This window comes from Physella acuta, unplaced genomic scaffold (genome assembly GCF_028476545.2).
Source record: "Physella acuta isolate Inbredline_101_S28 unplaced genomic scaffold, ASM2847654v3 ptg000951l, whole genome shotgun sequence".
NCBI lineage: Eukaryota > Metazoa > Mollusca > Gastropoda > Physidae > Physella > Physella acuta.
In genome coordinates, this window is record NW_026732468.1 from 199,544 (window position 1) to 222,239 (window position 22,696).

Consider the following 22,696-nt stretch of genomic DNA (forward strand, 5'->3'; position numbering starts at 1 on the left):
TGATGTGTAGCTTATCGCTCAACACACAACACAGACATAGTTGTCTGCTACAGGAACACGACGTGTGGTGAGTTGCTCCAGTTACTTAGTTAGGCCTAGTGGGTAGATTAAAGTTAGATACAACATTTTCCGCCTGCTTTCACTGCCATTATTTTGCACAATATTTCTTAACACATTTGAACATTTAATTTTTGCAGCGCACTATTTTGTCACTTTTACTAACATGAATCTATGTGTCAACACACCGCGATTAACTGGTCGAATGGCTACTATTTTTACACTTCGTTGCTATAATACGAGGCAACAATCGCATGTAACAGCTGGTTCCCCGTCTCTAAAACATTAGTGAAAGGTTTATGGTTTTAATTACCGATCAATTAACGCAAACAAAACGCATGACCTAGATTATCAGAAGAACAAGGCCCCGATACTTTTGACACACGACAAGAAGAGACACATCCATACTGGGCCTGGGCTGTTTCGGTTCAAAGTTCAGATCCCCGAGTATATTTGTGAGCAGGTTCGGGAATATTCGTCTCACCCGTGCCCAACAACACAAAATCCGGAACATACCGAATGTTAATTATCGTTATATTTGTAAATACTTTTTGGAACTTCCAGAGTTTCTTTATAGGCATCTGTTCCGAAGTAAGTCTACCGCCCCCCCCCCCCCCCGTAGAATAGAGTCTGGAAGAAACACTGGGAACCTTTATAATTAAGTATAATCGACAGCACAACATATCTAAAGTATTTGATGTTGATATCGCTACCCCAGTCATTGGCCTTGACCTTCAGATTAATCCTGTCGGCAAGCTATCCGCTTTTTTCCGCGGGCTTTTATGTGGCACCCCAAATTCATCTCCCAGCGTGTTATCTCACAACTTTATTATCCCTCTCCCCCCCCCCCCCCCCTTACTGTATTACGGAGGTCAGGTTTGCTGTTGTGTTTAAGATAGTGGATGTTGCTTGTGTGATCGATGGCCCACATAATATGTTGGTAAGATATGTCAAGAGATCGTCGAATCACATATGACACAGCATCAATTGGTTTTTCTTGTCTTGTCTAAAAAAAAGTCAATTGTTCTTAAAACATCAGTTTTGTGATTGTGTGTATTTTAAATTTTCGCGTGTTTTATAACATACCGATGTTTTATGAGATTTTCTCATGTTTTTGTGCGTTTCAATGTTGACATTTTTATATCTGGGTTACCGAAATCAACTTTTCTCAAAGAGGTGTTCGGCCACAACTTTCCTGATCTTATGACGTTTAACATTTGGCCAGACCGTCCGCTTCAGACCCTAACACTGACCTAATGCTACAAAACTATTTACAACCTACCATAACTATTTTAAAAACTCTGTTGTCAGGTTTGCTTCAGTGCTCCACCCATATCTAATGTGGAAGATCCTTTTTTTTCTAAACTGATTATCTTCTTCTGTGTCCTTCCATTCAACGTGTGTAGGCCTACAATGTAGAGCCCTTGTGGTGAACTTTGACCTGACCTCTAGTGTAACTGTGACCTGATGTCGGTTAGCTGAGGTGTGACCTGCAGTCTGAAAACGATGTAGCCGCCCCACAGCTCTACTCTACTGTAACATACGTCGTCTATAAAATAACGTCACGGTTCGCCGACCCGACCTCTCACTCCCCCCCCCCAAACACACACACACACACACACAAACACACATCTTTTGCTGACACGCTGTTGACCTGAATTTACGTTGAGATGTTTACTTTGGCTTTCTATTTTTACCTTAATAACCCATTTTGACCCCGTACCCAATTTCTTTTTTTTAAAGTTGAATTATCACTCTGGTGATGATATATCTACAGAGATGGATAGTGTTAACTCAGATCAGTCCCGCGAGACATTGGCTGATAGAACAATCTAATGACGCTAACACAATGAGACACCACATTAGTTTTTTAAAAACAATCTGGCAACATACAGACACTAAGACACCAACGTTTATTGATAGAACAATCTAATGACGCTAACACAATGAGACACCACATTAGTTTTTTAAAAACAATCTGGCAACATACAGACACTAAGACACCAACGTTTATTGATAGAACAATCTAATGACGCTAACACAATGAGACACCACATTAGTTTTTTAAAAACAATCTGGCAACATACAGACACTAAGACACCAACGTTTATTGATAGAACAATCTAATGACGCTAACACAATGAGACACCACATTAGTTTTTTAAAAACAATCTGGCAACATACAGACACTAAGACACCAACGTTTATTGATAGAACAATCTAATGACGCTAACACAATGAGACACCACATTAGTTTTTTAAAAACAATCTGGCAACATACAGACACTAAGACACCAACGTTTATTGATAGAACAATCTAATGACGCTAATACAATGAGACACCACATTAGTTTTTTAAAAACAATCTGGCAACATACAGACACTAAGACACCAACGTTTATTGATAGAACAATCTAATGACGCCAATACAATGAGACACCACATTAGTTTTTTAAAAACAATCTGGCAACATACAGACACTAAGACACCAACGTTTATTGATAGAACAATCTAATGACGCTAATACAATGAGACACCACATTAGTTTTTTAAAAACAATCTGGCAACATACAGACACTAAGACACCAACGTTTATTGATAGAACAATCTAATGACGCCAATACAATGAGACACCACATTAGTTTTTTAAAAACAATCTGGCAACATACAGACACTAAGACACCAACGTTTATTGATAGAACAATCTAATGACGCTAATACAATGAGACACCACATTAGTTTTTTAAAAACAATCTGGCAACATACAGACACTAAGACACCAACGTTTATTGATAGAACAATCTAATGACGCTAATACAATGAGACACCACATTAGTTTTTTAAAAACAATCTGGCAACATACAGACACTAAGACACCAACGTTTATTGACAGAACAATCTAATGACGCCAATACAATGAGACACCACATTAGTTTTTTAAAAACAATCTGGCAACATACAGACACTAAGACACCAACGTTTATTGATAGAACAATCTAATGACGCTAATACAATGAGACACCACATTAGTTTTTTAAAAACAATCTGGCAACATACAGACACTAAGACACCAACGTTTATTGACAGAACAATCTAATGACGCCAATACAATGAGATACCACATTAGTTTTTTAAAAACAATCTGGCAACATACAGACACTAAGACACCAACGTTTATTGATAGAACAATCTAATGACGCTAATACAATGAGACACCACATTAGTTTTTTAAAAACAATCTGGCAACATACAGACACTAAGACACCAACGTTTATTGATAGAACAATCTAATGACGCTAATACAATGAGACACCACATTAGTTTTTTAAAAACAATCTGGCAACATACAGACACTAAGACACCAACGTTTATTGATAGAACAATCTAATGACGCTAACACAATGAGACACCACATTAGTTTTTTAAAAACAATCTGGCAACATACAGACACTAAGACACCAACGTTTATTGATAGAACAATCTAATGACGCTAATACAATGAGACACCACATTAGTTTTTTAAAAACAATCTGGCAACATACAGACACTAAGACACCAACGTTTATTGACAGAACAAACTAATGACGCCAATACAATGAGACACCACATTAGTTTTTTAAAAACAATCTGGCAACATACAGACACTAAGACACCAACGTTTATTGATAGAACAATCTAATGACGCTAATACAATGAGACACCACATTAGTTTTTTAAAAACAATCTGGCAACATACAGACACTAAGACACCAACGTTTATTGATAGAACAATCTAATGACGCTAATACAATGAGACACCACATTAGTTTTTTAAAAACAATCTGGCAACATACAGACACTAAGACACCAACGTTTATTGATAGAACAATCTAATGACGCTAACACAATGAGACACCACATTAGTTTTTTAAAAACAATCTGGCAACATACAGACACTAAGACACCAACGTTTATTGATAGAACAATCTAATGACGCTAATACAATGAGACACCACATTAGTTTTTTAAAAACAATCTGGCAACATACAGACACTAAGACACCAACGTTTATTGATAGAACAATCTAATGACGCTAATACAATGAGACACCACATTAGTTTTTTAAAAACAATCTGGCAACATACAGACACTAAGACACCAACGTTTATTGATAGAACAATCTAATGACGCTAACACAATGAGACACCACATTAGTTTTTTAAAAACAATCTGGCAACATACAGACACTAAGACACCAACGTTTATTGATAGAACAATCTAATGACGCTAATACAATGAGACACCACATTAGTTTTTTAAAAACAATCTGGCAACATACAGACACTAAGACACCAAGGTTTATTGATAGAACAATCTAATGACGCTAATACAATGAGACACCACATTAGTTTTTTAAAAACAATCTGGCAACATACAGACACTAAGACACCAACGTTTATTGATAGAACAATCTAATGACGCTAATACAATGAGACACCACATTAGTTTTTTAAAAACAATCTGGCAACATACAGACACTAAGACACCAACGTTTATTGATAGAACAATCTAATGACGCCAATACAATGAGACACCACATTAGTTTTTTAAAAACAATCTGGCAACATACAGACACTAAGACACCAACGTTTATTGATAGAACAATCTAATGACGCCAATACAATGAGACACCACATTAGTTTTTTAAAAACAATCTGGCAACATACAGACACTAAGACACCAACGTTTATTGATAGAACAATCTAATGACGCCAATACAATGAGACACCACATTAGTTTTTTAAAAACAATCTGGCAACATACAGACACTAAGACACCAACGTTTATTGATAGAACAATCTAATGACGCCAATACAATGAGACACCACATTAGTTTTTAAAAACAATCTGGCAACATACAGACACTAAGACACCAACGTTTATTGATAGAACAATCTAATGACGCTAATACAATGAGACACCACATTAGTTTTTTAAAAACAATCTGGCAACATACAGACACTAAGACACCAACGTTTATTGATAGAACAATCTAATGACGCCAATACAATGAGACACCACATTAGTTTTTTTTAAAAACAATCTGGCAACATACAGACACTAAGACACCAACGTTTATTGATAGAACAATCTAATGACGCTAATACAATGAGACACCACATTAGTTTTTTAAAAAACAATCTGGCAACATACAGACACTAAGACACCAACGTTTATTGATAGAACAATCTAATGACGCTAATACAATGAGACACCACATTAGTTTTTTAAAAACAATCTGGCAACATACAGACACTAAGACACCAACGTTTATTGACAGAACAATCTAATGACGCCAATACAATGAGACACCACATTAGTTTTTTAAAAACAATCTGGCAACATACAGACACTAAGACACCAACGTTTATTGATAGAACAATCTAATGACGCTAATACAATGAGACACCACATTAGTTTTTTAAAAACAATCTGGCAACATACAGACACTAAGACACCAACGTTTATTGACAGAACAATCTAATGACGCCAATACAATGAGACACCACATTAGTTTTTTAAAAACAATCTGGCAACATACAGACACTAAGACACCAACGTTTATTGATAGAACAATCTAATGACGCTAATACAATGAGACACCACATTAGTTTTTTAAAAACAATCTGGCAACATACAGACACTAAGACACCAACGTTTATTGATAGAACAATCTAATGACGCTAATACAATGAGACACCACATTAGTTTTTTTAAAAACAATCTGGCAACATACAGACACTAAGACACCAAGGTTTATTGATAGAACAATCTAATGACGCTAACACAATGAGACACCACATTAGTTTTTTAAAAACAATCTGGCAACATACAGACACTAAGACACCAACGTTTATTGATAGAACAATCTAATGACGCTAATACAATGAGACACCACATTAGTTTTTTAAAAACAATCTGGCAACATACAGACACTAAGACACCAACGTTTTTTGATAGAACAATCTAATGACGCTAATACAATGAGACACCACATTAGTTTTTTAAAAACAATCTGGCAACATACAGACACTAAGACACCAACGTTTATTGATAGAACAATCTAATGACGCTAACACAATGAGACACCACATTAGTTTTTTAAAAACAATCTGGCAACATACAGACACTAAGACACCAACGTTTATTGATAGAACAATCTAATGACGCTAATACAATGAGACACCACATTAGTTTTTTAAAAACAATCTGGCAACATACAGACACTAAGACACCAACGTTTATTGATAGAACAATCTAATGACGCTAATACAATGAGACACCACATTAGTTTTTTAAAAACAATCTGGCAACATACAGACACTAAGACACCAACGTTTATTGATAGAACAATCTAATGACGCTAACACAATGAGACACCACATTAGTTTTTTAAAAACAATCTGGCAACATACAGACACTAAGACACCAACGTTTATTGATAGAACAATCTAATGACGCTAATACAATGAGACACCACATTAGTTTTTTAAAAACAATCTGGCAACATACAGACACTAAGACACCAACGTTTATTGATAGAACAATCTAATGACGCTAATACAATGAGACACCACATTAGTTTTTTAAAAACAATCTGGCAACATACAGACACTAAGACACCAACGTTTATTGATAGAACAATCTAATGACGCTAATACAATGAGACACCACATTAGTTTTTTAAAAACAATCTGGCAACATACAGACACTAAGACACCAACGTTTATTGATAGAACAATCTAATGACGCTAACACAATGAGACACCACATTAGTTTTTTAAAAACAATCTGGCAACATACAGACACTAAGACACCAACGTTTATTGATAGAACAATCTAATGACGCTAACACAATGAGACACCACATTAGTTTTTTAAAAACAATCTGGCAACATACAGACACTAAGACACCAACGTTTATTGATAGAACAATCTAATGACGCTAACACAATGAGACACCACATTAGTTTTTTAAAAACAATCTGGCAACATACAGACACTAAGACACCGTTTATTGATAGAACAATCTAATGACGCTAACACAATGAGACACCACATTAGTTTTTTAAAAACAATCTGGCAACATACAGACACTAAGACACCAACGTTTATTGATAGAACAATCTAATGACGCCAATACAATGAGACACCACATTAGTTTTTTAAAAACAATCTGGCAACATACAGACACTAAGACACCAACGTTTATTGATAGAACAATCTAATGACGCTAACACAATGAGACACCACATTAGTTTTTTAAAAACAATCTGGCAACATACAGACACTAAGACACCAACGTTTATTGATAGAACAATCTAATGACGCCAATACAATGAGACACCACATTAGTTTTTTAAAAACAATCTGGCAACATACAGACACTAAGACACCAACGTTTATTGATAGAACAATCTAGCGATGTCCAGACATCGAGACACTAACATGTGTTGCTAATATTGTGCCTATCATAAAACCAACATCCCCATCTCATTCGTCAACCACCCCGACCACAGTACCTTATGGGTTACCCCACCCTTATCCTGTCTTTAACTGATTTTCCCCTTTGAGGTGTAGGGTTATTTTAAATGTACTCCTGTGTGCATGCGAGAATTATAGAGCTGGTAGTATAGGGCATAAATTAACTCAAAGGTTTGTAAGTTTGTGTAATGTGAGAAATTGTCATACGCTGTAAGTTCGACACATTTACCGAATTTTTAGCGTAGAATTACCATTTGAACAATTAATGTGACCAATAATGTGTAACGCTCAAACATTATGATTGTATGTATGAATACATTTTGTCTGACAATGTGGTTTGTATACCTTTGACGCCTGGCGAAACTTTTAAAATCCCCCCCCCCCCCACCCAAATGTCCATTGCATGCCTATTACTGTTCTGCTATTTAAGGCTCTAGACCAGGGGTCTCCAAACTTTTCAGTCCGAGGGCCGGATTAACTATCAAATTTTAGTTCGGGGGCCAGTTTCTTCCAGGCATGTCTTTGATTTTTCTGGGCAAAGTCCCTCAGCTATCACCAAAAAAACAATTTTTCCTTGGACAAAAAGATTTCCGCGGGCCGGATGAGAGGACTTCGCGGGCCGCATCCGGCACCGCGGGCCGTAGTTTGGAGACCCCTGCTCTAGACCAAAGTCTGGGGGTGTCTTGTCTGCAAGTCAAAAGTTCAATGTCCAGAGGCTGCCAGAACAATTGACCAATGCCAGATATTTAAACGAGATGCTATAACGCGATAAGTACCGGACACTTAAAAGTGGTTTTTATCCACAACACGAGTGGTATTGTCCCCTCGTTAGGGCCTGGTTTTTTACACAGGTGTTGATGATCAAATGTAACTTGATCATGTTCTAGTCAACAGCTGGTTCAGAGCGACGCAAGCATCATCAGCCAGCAGCCACCACTAGACACCTGCTCCATCACCAACCAGCAACAACCACTAGACACTAGCTCCACCAGCAGCCAGCAGCCACCACTAGACACTTGCTCCATCAACAGCCACACATCGGCTGTTAAAATCTAGTGCTACCCATCACCTGACGTCATCTCACCAAAATGTTGCTGAAGGTGTTAGCTGTCACGGCGCTGACTTTAGTCGTGATTTACCTGGTGAACATGGCGCTATATCTTGGCTTCCACCTCCACTACAAGAAACACCAGCCTGGAAAATGCAGGTCATTCTCTTTATTTTTAGCAATTAAGTTCAAGCCTACTGCTTCTAGTGTCAACTTTTCTGATCCTATTTTCTAATCATTAAATTAATAGGTAGGTACTAACGTAATATATTATTACATTAACAATTAAAGCTCTTTGCGATGTTGTCAGAGATGCACCTGCATGCAATCGATCTTAGATTTGAGATTTTCTTTTTAATTATTACAATAATAAATTACTACTATTAAACTCATTATTTGCACGTCATGTATAATTTATTGAAAGTCCTCGTGTATTACAGGCCAAGTGTGTTGGACACTTTAAAATGTCGATGTTTACCTCGTTTAGTCCATATCATTACCACGTCATGTTTTAATATTGTTCAAACTTTAAAATGTCAATGTTTACCTCGTTTAGTCCATATCATTACCACGTCATGTTTTAATATTGTTCAAACTTTAAAATGTCGATGTTTACCTCGTTTAGTCCATGTCATTACCACGTCATGTTTTAATATTGTTCAAACTTTAAAATGTCGATGTTTACCTCGTTTAGTCCATATCATTACCACGTCATGTTTTAATATTGTTCAAACTTTAAAATGTCGATATTTATCTCCTTTAGTCCATGTCATTACCACGTCATGTTTTAAACATTGTTCAAACTTTAAAATGTCGATATTTATCTCCTTTAGTCCATGTCATTACCACGTCATGTTTTAAACATTGTTCAAACTTTAAAATGTCGATATTTATCTCCTTTAGTCCATGTCATTACCACGTCAACTTTCTTTCATAGTTTTTAGTGTTTTTATTCACTATTTAATCCAAATAAATCTAAGGGAAGTACTACTCATCCATTAGGGTTGAGAATGTAGTTTAATACTAATTTACTAGCCGGTTCTTATTGTGATATTTTAAGTTTTTATATTATTGTCTCACCCATTGTTAAAATGTAAACCGGATATCTATATTCTTAGTTGTTGTAGATCTACTGATGATTCGTTTTCTTTTTCATCTATTTCTACTGATGTCAGCATGATATTTTAATTTTACTGGTGAGTGAAAATGTTAGGGACTGGTGTTGTCACCAGAAGCAGCAGAGCTAAGAAGTATCGTTTAAATAAAGAAAAAGCGATATCAAAAAAGATTGCTAACATTTGTGCAGCGGATGATATTCATTTTCAAAAGAAAGATGGAGGACAATGCGTTATCATTGCCTTTAGAAACTCAATTAGCTATGAAAAAGTAAAAAGAATCTTCAAAACTAAATATGCTGGTGTTGTTGAGGAAAGAAGGGATGATGATGGCGCCAATGTTGAAGATATTTATAAATTACCAGGGCTGTCTGTCCATCTGTACCACACGAATAACAAAATTATGGTACAGGGAAAATCTAACGTTGTGTCTGTTTGGGTGGATTCGGAATTTTGCTGTATTCTAAATAACCTAATTACAACAGACAAAGCTGTCGACATGCCTCTACCCATGTCGCCGCCACTATCACTGTCACCACCACCTTCACTGTCCCCACCCAGAGTATTGGAGCTACCCATTTCACCGCCCATGATTATGTCTGCTTCCAACAGTGACAATCAATGTGCAGAGGATACGATCAATACCAATCCGTTAGATTGTGTAACACCTATAAATAACTATACATTTTCATCAAACCTATCTCAACCAACTGATTTGCTTAGTCCAAAAATATCATTTCTTCAAACCACACAACTGGATAATAACTTAAGATCGTTTATTCTTAACGAGATCACCTGTGTTAAAAAAGCTTTTAAAGCGGAGAAATTGCTGTTTAACAGCCAACTAGAACAACTCCGAGTCGAAAACGCTGTCTTAAGGGATGAAGTCAAGAGACTATCTAATGAAGTGCATAGCTGCAAAGATATACACGTTAACCTTAAGAAACGTTTGATTGATCAAGAAAATATTTCTGCGTCACTAAAGAAACTCCTCACAACCAAGAAACCCTCTTGCAGCACAATATCCACCTCAACATGTGAGGATAATCAACAACAACTAATAAATGATACAAAAATCACATCGGCAGGCATCATGCAAGAAGCTCCGTTCCCAATCCCTGTTAAAATTACACAACGTGATGACAGAGCGCGAATCAAACCATCGGAACATTCGAGTCCCAGCACCCTGCAACGACCACGAACTAAAAGCAATTCTACACAATACAGCGTCCCAACGGTCAAGGCTGTTCATGTCCCTGTTGTCCAACGCTCTACTCACTATGCCACTAATAGAGATAGCACACAACATGTCGCCGCCCCCTACACCAACCTAACAACGAAACACCATTTGATCCTTGGTGACTCTACACTTAAAGGTCTCCATCCTGATATAATGGCCACGGATCATTACGAGCGTGTATCGGTAATAGCGCTGCCTGGGGCAAATTTTGAAAAAATTAGGGACGTTATTAGTAGCCGATCACGTGACTCTAATACCACAACTGTAACCTTACATTGTGGTGTCAACGACAGTCTATCAAACGTCAGGCTGTCACAAGCTAATATGCTAGACATTGTGAGAAGTATCACTCACAAATTTCCCAACGCAACAATCCGATTTTCATCCATCGTACCCCCATGTCGGGGCAAGGGTAGGCAGTTGATAGATATAAATAATAGATTTTTACAATCTTTCTGCATTAGTTATAAATACTGTTTTATAAACAATACACCTTTTTTCACTGCGAAGTCAGGAGCCCCGAGACAACGCTTGTACAGTGACAGTATTCATTTGACTAAAATTGGAAGCAGCATTCTCGCTAAAAATATAAAGTATCCCCAAAGAGCCGTCAGCTTAACAGATAAAGACCATGTGCAACTTTCAAACGTAAAAGGTACAACGTCTGATTTGGTTTCGACTGTTGATTTGCTTCCAACAATATCTTCAGATCAATTGAACTCTAGCCCAGGCTTACATCACTTAATGGGCTTTAGCCCTTTGTTGCTTCATCAAGCTCTAATGTTGTCGCTTAAGCGCCTTCCTGGAACCTAACTTTTTTCACTTACTATTTACTAGTTTAGCTCACTGTACTATTTTAATTATAGTGAAGGCAGTGTGAAGAGCAGCGAGTGTTTGTTTATTGGATGACAAAGCGTGTAATTGTTAGACAATTATATTGATTCTGTTTATTTAGTTCATTATATTGATTTTTGTTTATAACATCTCTTATTCATTGATATTTTATTATCTTTATGCATTGTCTATTTTCATCATCCTGGCCCTCACAATGTGGGCTAAAATTGGGCCATTTAAATATTTTCCACATATTTAATAAACACCATGAAGTTCTAAAAATTTTAAACAATTCCAACAATCCTTTCCATATCTTTGGTTTCTCTGAAACTCGATTACAATCTTTTATAAATGATGTTGAGATATCCGTCTCTGATTATAACCTAATACGCCGAGACCCATCCTTACACAAAGAAACTGGCCTTTGTGTCTATGTCCACTCCTCAATTCGTTTCAAGTACAGGATGGATCTGTCAACGGACAATATAGAATGTATTTGGATTGAACTCGAAAAAAGCAAACATCATCCGGCAATTTTAATTTGCTTCCTTTATAGAAATCCCTGTGAAAACATGGATTGGTATGATCGTTTTTGCTCCATGATGGATACCGTTTTATTTACTAACAATGAATATATCATATTGGGAGATTTTAATATAAATTTATTAAAACCTCAAGGATATTGGCAAGATATTATTGATTCTTTGAATCTTAAACAATTTGTGCACACGGCTACCAGGGTAAATGATAAATCTAGTACAATAATTGACCACATATACGCATCACCTGACTGCAACCTAATAGAGGTCTGTGTCCCCTCTTGTGGTGTTAGTGATCACTTCCCTGTTTGTTGTACTTTTTCGACAAAAAGATTATGTGTACCTTCGCGGCAACACATAACTATAAGTTATCGCTCTTTTAGAAAATTTAATGAAAATCTTTTTCTTTCGGATTTATTGGCTGCCCCCTTCTGCAATGTATACAATTATAATTGTCCCGATCTTGCCATTTCTGAATGGCTGCGTATTTTCTATACTATATATGACAAACATATTCCTAAAATCTCTAAAAGAGTTAAGACTACATACAAACCTTCTTGGTTTAACAACAATATCGAATCTGCAATTAATAAAAGAGACTGGCTTAAACGTTATGGAACTTCTGAGGACTTTTGTAGGCAGCGAAATTATGTCAAACTGCTCGTGCGTAGGTCGAAGAAAGAGTATTTTAATAAGCTGCTGTCAGGCAAACCTAATTCCAAATCTATCTGGACTGCTATAAATCAAATAATTAGAAAAAAACGCACATGTAATACAGCTGGACATTGCCAGATATCTGCTGATGACTTTAACAATCATTTTATATCATCTGTAGCGCTCAACACAGATGCTGATTACACAATCAGTGAGGAGCTTAAAAATTTTTGTAATTCTGCTCACCGTGGTAGGACAGAGCTGATCATTCCGCTTCTCACTGTTCATGAAGTTTATGTTAGCCTAAGATCTCTTAAACCGTCTTCAACAACTTCGTTTGATGATATTTCTAATAATGTATTGAAGATTTCAGCTCCAATAATTTCCGAAGTTTTAACCTATGTCTATAACCTCTGTATTGCCAAGCATTATTACCCGACACATTTTAAGCATGCTAAGGTTATACCACTACACAAAAAAGGTAACATCCAAGATGCTAATAACTACAGGCCAATTTCTATACTTTCTTCCCTCTCCAAGCCACTAGAAATACATATAAACAAATGCATTTCATATTACCTAGAAAAGTTCAAGCTTTTCCATAGTAATCAGTCTGGGTTTAGAAAGTTTCATTCTTGTCACACTGCTCTGATTAAGATGAATGAAAACTGGCTTATAAATATTAACAAAAACCTACTCTGTGGCTCGCTGTTTGTCGATTTCAGAAAAGCCTTTGATTCTATTGATCACACCATACTTCTTAAAAAACTAATTCCATACAAATTCCACGACTTTACAGTTAGGTTACTTCACTCCTTTTTATCTAACCGATCTCAACGCGTGTTTCACCTTAATACCATCTCTTCACAGAAATATGTTAATATAGGGGTTCCACAGGGCTCAATCTTAGGTCCTTTACTTTTTTCTTTATACATTAATGATCTTCCATTACATATTGACGCTGGTCAGTGCGAGATGTTCGCTGATGATACTTCTTTGCATGTCTTTGCAGACAGTGCTGAGTCACTCAGTTACAAACTTCAAACATGTGCCAATCAGCTTGCAACTTGGACAAAATTTAACAAAATGAAACTTCACCCCGATAAAACCAAGTCAATGTTTATTACAACTCATCAGAAACGCCTTCGTCTTCCATCCACCGCATTAAACATTACTATAGACAATTCAAACATTGAACAGGTAGACAGTTACAAATGCCTAGGATTGTTTATAGATCACAACCTCACTTGGTCTGACCATATTCATTTTCTAAGAATGTCCTTATTAAAGACAACCTTTCAGTTAGCAAGGATAAAGAACTTTCTCAACTATAGGAGCAGGCTGGTTTTTTATGAGGCTTTTATTCAATCCAGGTTGGATTATGCTTCTGTAGTGTGGAGCGGCAGCTTTATATCTAAGCAGCGTCCTCTTCTTTCTTTACAAAAAAGGGCTATAAAACTGGTTACTGGCTTGTCTAGTAGTATGGATTCTTTTCTTACAACTAAAATACTTCCATTAAATAAAAAGATAATATATACTAAATCAATTTTCTTATATAAAATATTCCACGAAACAGCCCCCTCTTACTTATCAGATCTATTTTCTTTTAACATAAAATTAAATCGTCGTCTCAATTTACCATTCCCTTATTCAACCTTTTTCCAAAAACATAGCTTCGCCTACTCTGGTTCTAATTTGTGGAACAATCTTCCTAATAAAATAAAGCTATCTAGATCTGAAAATATATTCAAATCTAAATTAAAACTAAAATTATTTAATGACCTAACTGACTCATTGTAACATTTCTCATTCATCTATTATATTCTCTTTTTTATCTCATTATGTATGATAGCTATGTACCATTGTTTCTTTATTCCACATTTTCAGTGCTATGTGTTACTGCTATGTGTTATTGAATTGCTTTATTTGTTTAAACGGCCAATGTGAAAAAAGGCCTTTGTGCCTACAATTGTAACCGTTGTTTGAATAAATTTGAATAAAAATTTGAATAACGTCATGTTTTAAACATTGTTCAAACTTTAAAATGTCGATATTTATCTCCTTTAGTCCATGTCATTACCACGTCATGTTTTAAACATTGTTCAAACTTTAAAATGTCGATATTTATCTCCTTTAGTCCATGTCATTACCACGTCATGTTTTAAACATTGTTCAAACTTTAAAATGTCGATATTTATCTCCTTTAGTCCATGTCATTACCACGTCATGTTTTAAACATTGTTCAAACTTTAAAATGTCGATGTTTACCTCGTTTAGTCCATGTCATTACCACGTCATGTTTTTACATTGTTCAAACAATGTCACATGACACAGATAGAGATTCTAATATTACATTTCAAGTGCTTTCCTAGTGATGAGGGTTAATCATTTTTTTTTACTGCGCTTTACAAATTTTAGGTATTGACTCATCGCTGTGTAGATCGCTAGAGCTCACGATTGATTTTGTGTTCCATCATAAACGTCATCGGTCTACTGTCAGATTTTGACATAGGCTTTTTAAAACTAGCAATTAATTAATTAAATTTTTCAAACTTTCAGTCGAGTGAAAGGGTTGGATTACGGATCCGAAGATTTCCAAGTGACCACTGATGGTCTGGCTTTCGTCACATCCGGTGTGTCCTTCTCGGTAGCATCATCAGGCTACAAAGATTTCATCGCCGCCAATAAGGTCAAAGGTCGCATCGTCTTGTTCGACTTCAATAAACCGGAAGCTGGGGTCACCGAGTTGAAAGTTCGACCCAGTCCAAATTTTAACCCGGACACGTTCCGTCCCCACGGCATTTCTCTTCTGGAAGATTCCAGGAGCAAGCAGCATCTTCTCTACGTCGTCAGCCACCCCGACAACCTGCCGGACAGAGTCGAGAAGTTCCGATTTCTGCCGGAGACTGGCGAACTCGAGCACGTCAAGTTTTTCACGGACGAAAAGTTTTTCCTGCTCAACGACCTGGCGGTGGTGGCGGAGGACCAGTTCTACGTCAGCAACATGAACTACTTCACCAGCCACAATCTGGCTTTGGCTGAAGCCATTTTACCCCTCAACTTGGCTACAGTCGTTTTCTTTGACGGCACCAAGGGCACTGACGTCATAACCGGCGTCACCGGGCCAAACGGGGTCACTTTATCAACCGACAAAAGGTAAAAAGATTTTTTTTTTTTATCTTTGGTAACAATGGCAACTAGTCCAATATATGGAACATTGTGAGTTCATTTTAGTACATTTACATGCCATTTGTGTCACAAAACCATACATATATATATATATACGAGAAAAATGGCCCGTTGAGGAAGGATACACCGGGCGCTAGCTTGATAGTGCTGTCTCTTTTCTCTAAACTAAAACCAACCCACCCCCCCCCCCACACACACCACCCCCACCCCACCCCCACACACCACCCCCCACCCCCACCCCCCACCCCCCACACACACCGCCCCCTCCACACACCGCCCCCCCCCACACACACCACCCCCCCCCACCCCTCCACCCCCCCCCCCCCAAAAAAAAACATGCCTACCGTCCCATTCAACGAAATATAATTATATACTTTTTCCAGTGTCCGCCCCTTCCCCGAAAATTCTACCCCCGCCCCCGAAAATTTCAAGTACCCCCACCCCTCTCTGGGGAGGAAAAAGTCTAAACTAAAACCACCCCACCCCCCACACACACCACCCCCCACCCCCCACACACACCACACCCCCCCCCCCCACCCCCACCCCCCACCCCCCCCCCCCCCCCAAAAAACATGTCTACCGTCCCATTCAACGAAATATAATTATATACTTTTTCCAGTGTCCGCCCCCTCCCCGAGGGGGGGGGGGTCTCAGACATTCTTACGCGGGGGGTGGGGCTTCGCCCCTACCCGAAGAATTGTATGCAAGAAACTCTTCACGCAAACCATTAAGATTAGACAACATTTCCTTTTTATTCAATGTTAACGCGAAAATCAATGACGTCATATAACTTTGAGCACTCTCTGGGTTTGAGATTATTTTCTACTCTGTGCGCTAAATGTGTCGACGTCATACTTCGTTTTTCGAATTACTGTGCATGTTTTTATTTTCCTTGTGTTTTCTCTAGAGCGTTCTTGTCAGATAGATAGATAGACAGACAGCGAAACTATTAGTATTAATATATATATACGAGAAAAATGGCCCGTTGAGGAAGGATACACCGGGCGCTAGGTTGATAGTGCTGTCTCTTTTCTCTAAACAAAAACCACCCCCCCCCACACACACCACCCCCACCCCCACCCACACCCCCACCCACACCACCCCAACCCCCCACCCCCCCACACACCACCCCCCCCCCCATACACCACCCCCCCACCCCCACCCCTACACACACCACCCCACACACACACCACCCCCCACCCCCACCCCCCCCCCCCCCCAAAAAAAACATGTCTACCGTCCCATTCAACGAAATATAATTATATACTTTTTCCAGTGTCCGCCCCCTCCCCGAAAATTCTACACCCGCCCCCGAAAATTTCAAGTACCCTCACCCCTCTCCGGGGAGGAAAAAGTCTAAATTAAAACCACCCCCCACTCACCCCCACCCCCCCCCCCCCACACACACACACCACCCCCCCCCCCACCCCCCACCAACCCCCCCCCCCCCCAAAAAAAAAGCATGTCTACCGTCCCATTCAACAAAATATAATTATATACTTTTTCCAGTGTCCGCCCCCTCCCCGAAAATTCTACCCCCGCCCCCGAAAATTTCAAGTACCCCCACCCCTCTCCGGGGAGGAAAAAGTCTAAATTAAAACCACCCCCCCCCCCCACTCACCCCCCATCCCCCCCCCACACACCCCCCCTCCCCCCACCCCCCACCCACAACCCCCCCCCCCTAAAAAAACATGTCTGCCGTCCCATTCAACGAAATATAATTATATACTTTTTCCAGTGTCCGCCCCTCCCCGAAAATTCTACCCCCGCCCCCGAAAATTTCAAGTACCCCCCACCCCTCTCCGGGGAGGAAAAAGTCTAAATTAAAACCACCCCCCCACTCAACCCCCCCCCCCCCCACCCCCACCCCCACCCCCCTCAGACGTTCTTACGCGGGGGTGGGGCTTCGCCCCTACCCGAAGAATTGTATGCAAGAAACTCTTCACGCAAACCATTTAGATTAGACAACATTTCCTTTTTTTCAATGTTTCAATGACGTCATTACATTACTGTGTGCACTCTCTGGTTTGAGATTATGTTGTACTCTACGCTAAATGTGTCGACGTCATATTTCGTTTTTCGAATTACTGTGCAGGTTTTTAAATTCCTTGTGTTTTCTCTAGAGCGTTCTTGTCAGACAGATAGATAGATAGAGAGACAGCGAAACTATTATTATAGACTAGATAAATGGCCCGTTGAGGAAGGGTACAACGGGCGCTAGGCTGATAGTGCTGTCTCTTTTCTCTAAACTAAAACCAACCCACCCCCCCACACACCACCCCCACCCCCACCCCCCCCCCGACCCCCAGACACCACCCCCACCCCCACCACACACCACCCCCACCCCCACACACCATCCCCACCCCCCACCCCCACCCCCCACCCCCACCCCCCTCCACACACCGCCCCCCCACCCCACCCCTCCAACCCCCCCCCCTCCACCGCCCCCCCCCCCAAAAAAAACCATGTCTACCGTCCCATTCAACGAAATATAATTATATACTTTTTCCAGTGTCCGCCCCCTCCCAGAAAATTCTACCCCCGCCCCCGAAAATTTCAAGTACCCCCACCCCTCTCCGGGGAGGAAAAAGTCTGAAAGAAACACTGAAACCAACCCACCCCCCACACACCACCCCCACCCCCCACACACCACCCCCACCCCCCCACACACCCCCCCCCCCACCCCTCCACACACCCCCCACCCACCCCTCCACCCCCCCCCCCCCCCCAAAAAAAACATGTCTACCGTCCCATTGCAAGAAAACCACTTTTTAGATTAGACACATTAATTTTATTATAGAGTATCGATGAGGAAATTTCTTTTGAGTTGGGGAGGGGGAGGGGCTCAGACGTTCTTACGCGGGGGGTGGGGCTTCGCCCCTACCCGAAGAATTGTATGCAAGAAACTCTTCACGCAAACCACTTAGATTAGACCAAATTGCCTTTGTATTGAATATGTTTACTCGATAATCAATGACGTCATATAACTGTGTGCACTCTCTGGGTTTGAGATTATTTTCTACTCTGTGCGCTAAATGTGTCGACGTCATACTTCGTTTTTCGAATTACTGTGCATGTTTTTAAATTGCTTGTCTTTTCTCTAGAGCGTTCTTGTCAGACAGATAGATAGATAGAGAGACAGCGAAACTATTATTATAGATATTTATATATATATATATATATATATATATATATATATATATATATATACACAAATACATACTAATTATATTTATATTGATGATTCCTTATGTTTATTTGTAGGTATGTCTACGTGAATTTCCCATTTCTCTATCAAATGAGAGTTTATGAAAGGAAGGGAGATAATTCACTAACTCTGGTCCAAACATTAGACCTGTTTACGGGCCCTGACAACATACATCTCTCACTAGACGGCAAGTCCCTATATCTGGGTTGTCACCCTGTCTTTCACAAAGCCATGAGTCATCTCGACAACCCGAACCTCAGGGCTCCATCCTCGGTAAGGTTGTCTTTCATATATCAGTCGGTTTAGACCACTAGTTAGGTTGTCTTTCATATATCAGTAGGTTTAGACCACGAGTTAGGTTGTCTTTCATATATCAGTAGGTTTAGACCACGAGTTAGGTTGACTTTCATATAACAGTAGGTTTAGACCACTAGTTAGGTTGTCTTTCATATAACAGTAGGTTTAGACCACTAGTTAGGTTGTCTTTCATATATCAGTAGGTTTAGACCACGAGTTAGGTTGTCTTTCATATATCAGTAGGTTTAGACCACGAGTTAGGTTGTCTTTGGGATGTGTTAAATGGTGTGTACATCTCACGTCATCAGGTGCTGAAGGTCCCTCTTGTTGACGGGCTGCCTGACCCAGATGACATCACAGAGGAGTTCTACGACCACGGTGACGTCATCTCGGCGTCATCTATTGCTGCTGTTTATAATAACAGGCTGTTGATTGGTTCAGTAATAGACAAGCTGGTGGTGTGTGAGTGTAGGGGTTAGGTGTGTGGGTTAAGGTGTGTAGTTAAAGGTGTGTGGTCACTGGTGTGTCGGCACAGGTGTGTGGGTACAGGTGTGTGGGTACAGGTGTGTGGGTAAAGGTGTGTGGGTACAGGTGTGTGGTCACTGGTGTGTGGGCACAGGTGTGTGGGTAAAGGTGTGTGGGTACAGGTGTGTGGTCACAAGTGTGTGGGTAAAGGTGTGTGGTCACTGGTGTGTGGGCACAGGTGTGTGGGTACAGGTGTGTGGGTAAAGGTGTGTGGGTACAGGTGTGTGGTCACAAGTGTGTGGGTACAGGTGTGTGGTCACAGGTGTGTGGGTACAGGGGTGTTGTCATAGGTGTGTGGGCACAGGTGTGTGGGTACAGGTGTGTGGGTAAAGGTGTGTGGGTACAGGTGTGTGGGTACAGGTGTGTGGGTAAAGGTGTGTGGTCACAGGTGTGTGGGTACAGGTGTGTGGGTTAAGGTGTGTGGGTACAGGTGTGTGGGTACAGGTGTCATTGGAATAGGTACAGCAGTGTGGGTAAAGGTGTATTTGTTACAGTGACAAGGTGTGCGTTTATGTTTTTGTGTGTCTTCACTTTTTGGTGTGTGGGTACATGTGTATGTGTTCTGGCGTGTGGGTTCAGGCGTGTGGGTATAGGTGTATCGATTGGATACAGGTGTGTGGTTACAAAGGCCAGGTGTGTGTATTCACATATTCACATGTTAAATGTGTGTGTACAATTAGAAATAACATATGTGTAAGGTGACTTAGTCTTAATAAATGGCGTAATAATATAGCTGAAAGATGCTGTGATCTCGCATTTGACATGGCAACCATCTATATAGATTATGAGATTGTTTTGATTGTTTTATAGCAAAGGTTTTTTTTTATTATAAACTGTTTCTCTAATTATTTACTGTTTCATTTTACTGAATTCTATGCTATAATTAGTATAATTGATACTATTTTTTATCTGATGTTGTTTGTTAAAAGGGGTACCTTTTCTACATTTATAATAGTCATGTCTGGGGCATTAGCTGTATCTAATTTACAAGCTACACGATAAACTTGTTATATTGTTGGTTTCATTAGCTGTATGTAATCTACACGATAAACTTGTTATATTGTTGGTTTCTTCAATCAAATTCATTCTCTCGAGATTCTAACGTTACTCAATTATGTTTAGTGTGAATTAAAAACAATATATAATTACGAGTTGATTAATTACTTTTGTATAATATAGTATAGTTCCACGCTCTTCTTCAGATAGCACTCAATGTATTAGATGATCTGTGCTAGTGACTGAGTTAATCTTCTGTCCGTACTATCCATTGGATTAACGGTTTGTCCGTACTATCCATTGGATTAACGGTTTGTCCGTACTATCCATCGGATTAACGGTTTGCCGGCAGAGAAGAACACATCTCATACACCCCCACCCACCATTTGATTGACCCAAACCAAGACTACATCGAAGCAACATGCCGAAAAACACAAAGGTTTCAAAGTGATTTAGAACACTAACAGACTTGGATCATTTACCGTCCACCAAATTGTCGATACTGTTATCAAAAGCTGTAAATCTCTTTGGTTCGTGTATTCGGTGGTTGACTTCAGAGATCTAAACAGGGGTAAATTGGGGGTCTAGATCTAAACAGGGGTAAATTGGGGGTCTAGATCTATACGTTGTGGAGAGGTGGGGGGTGTCTAGACCTATGCACGTATCAAGCACTGGTTCATTTAAGTAACCGTTGGTAATTAACGAATAATTAGATGTGTTAATCACACGTTGAAACAATGACATGTGAAAAATCACCACACATTTGATAAAATCACCCGTCCCAATCACCTGTCCCAATCACTTGTCCCAATCACCTGGACTAATTCCCTGTCCCAATCACCAGTCGTCCCTCATTATTAGTAATATTACACCTTCCCCTATCCCCTCCCCTCTCGTCTTCCCATCGACAGGATAAAACTACTCTGCTTAGCTCTAGAGGTTGGGGTGATGACAATGTAGAAAGGGGATATCACGCGGTCCCCTTTAAAGGCCAAAAGTCCACCGTGACAAACGACACCCTAGCTCATTAACATATATGTATAACAAATGCGTTGCTTGTTTAAATACTGTCACAAGCTAATTAACGACTGATGAAACTAATTACAATTGATAATGCTCCTATTGTTGGATACTGCGAGACATCTGTGACTTAAAACTTGACACCAGTGGGCACTACCTGGGCCCACAATACCTGGGGTGGTGGCTCCACCAGTGGGCACTACTTGGGGTGGTGGCTCCACCAGTGGGCACTACCTGGGCCCACAATACCTGGGGTGGTGGCTCCACCAGTGGGCACTACCTGGGTGGTGGCTCCACCAGTGGGCTCTACCTGGGCCCACACTACCTGGTGTGGTGGCTCCACCAGTGGGCACTACCTGGGCCCACAATACCTGGGGTGGTGGCTCCACCAGTGGGCACTACCTGGGCCCACAATACATGGGGTGGTGGCTCCACCAGTGGGCACTACCT

General features: G+C 39.8%; 2 protein-coding genes across 7 annotated transcripts in view; one reads left to right on the forward strand and one right to left on the reverse strand.

Annotated features, from left to right (window-relative positions):
- The window catches only part of LOC131953768 (leucine-rich repeat-containing protein 1), a 40,446-nt gene extending 39,973 nt beyond the window's left edge, over nucleotides 1-473 (reverse strand). Inside the window, exon 1 of one of the 2 annotated variants that reach the window (XM_059317133.1) lies at nucleotides 371-473. The gene's annotated coding sequence lies outside the window, so the exon portion shown is untranslated. The remainder of the gene's footprint in view (nucleotides 1-370) is intronic. The other variant, XM_059317132.1, reaches the window with a different exon arrangement.
- LOC131953770 (serum paraoxonase/arylesterase 2) lies at nucleotides 1-21,375 on the forward strand. Of its 5 annotated transcripts, none has more exons than XR_009388680.1 (6): nucleotides 16-67; nucleotides 8,469-8,788; nucleotides 15,571-16,167; nucleotides 19,465-19,681; nucleotides 20,014-20,296; nucleotides 20,409-21,375. XR_009388680.1 is itself a non-coding variant. In XM_059317136.1 (6 exons), the coding sequence occupies exons 2-5, from the start codon at nucleotides 8,670-8,672 to the stop codon at nucleotides 20,182-20,184; spliced, it is 1,104 nt and encodes a 367-aa protein (XP_059173119.1). In that variant the 5' UTR covers nucleotides 16-67; nucleotides 8,469-8,669; the 3' UTR covers nucleotides 20,241-21,375. The 5 variants fall into 5 exon arrangements, 4 of the variants coding, with proteins under 4 accessions (XP_059173118.1, XP_059173119.1, XP_059173117.1 ...); XM_059317136.1 differs by having other exon boundaries at nucleotides 20,014-20,184; nucleotides 20,241-21,375; XM_059317137.1 differs by having other exon boundaries at nucleotides 24-67; nucleotides 8,469-8,525; nucleotides 8,598-8,788; nucleotides 20,014-21,375.
- The last annotated feature ends 1,321 nt before the right edge of the window (nucleotides 21,376-22,696 follow it).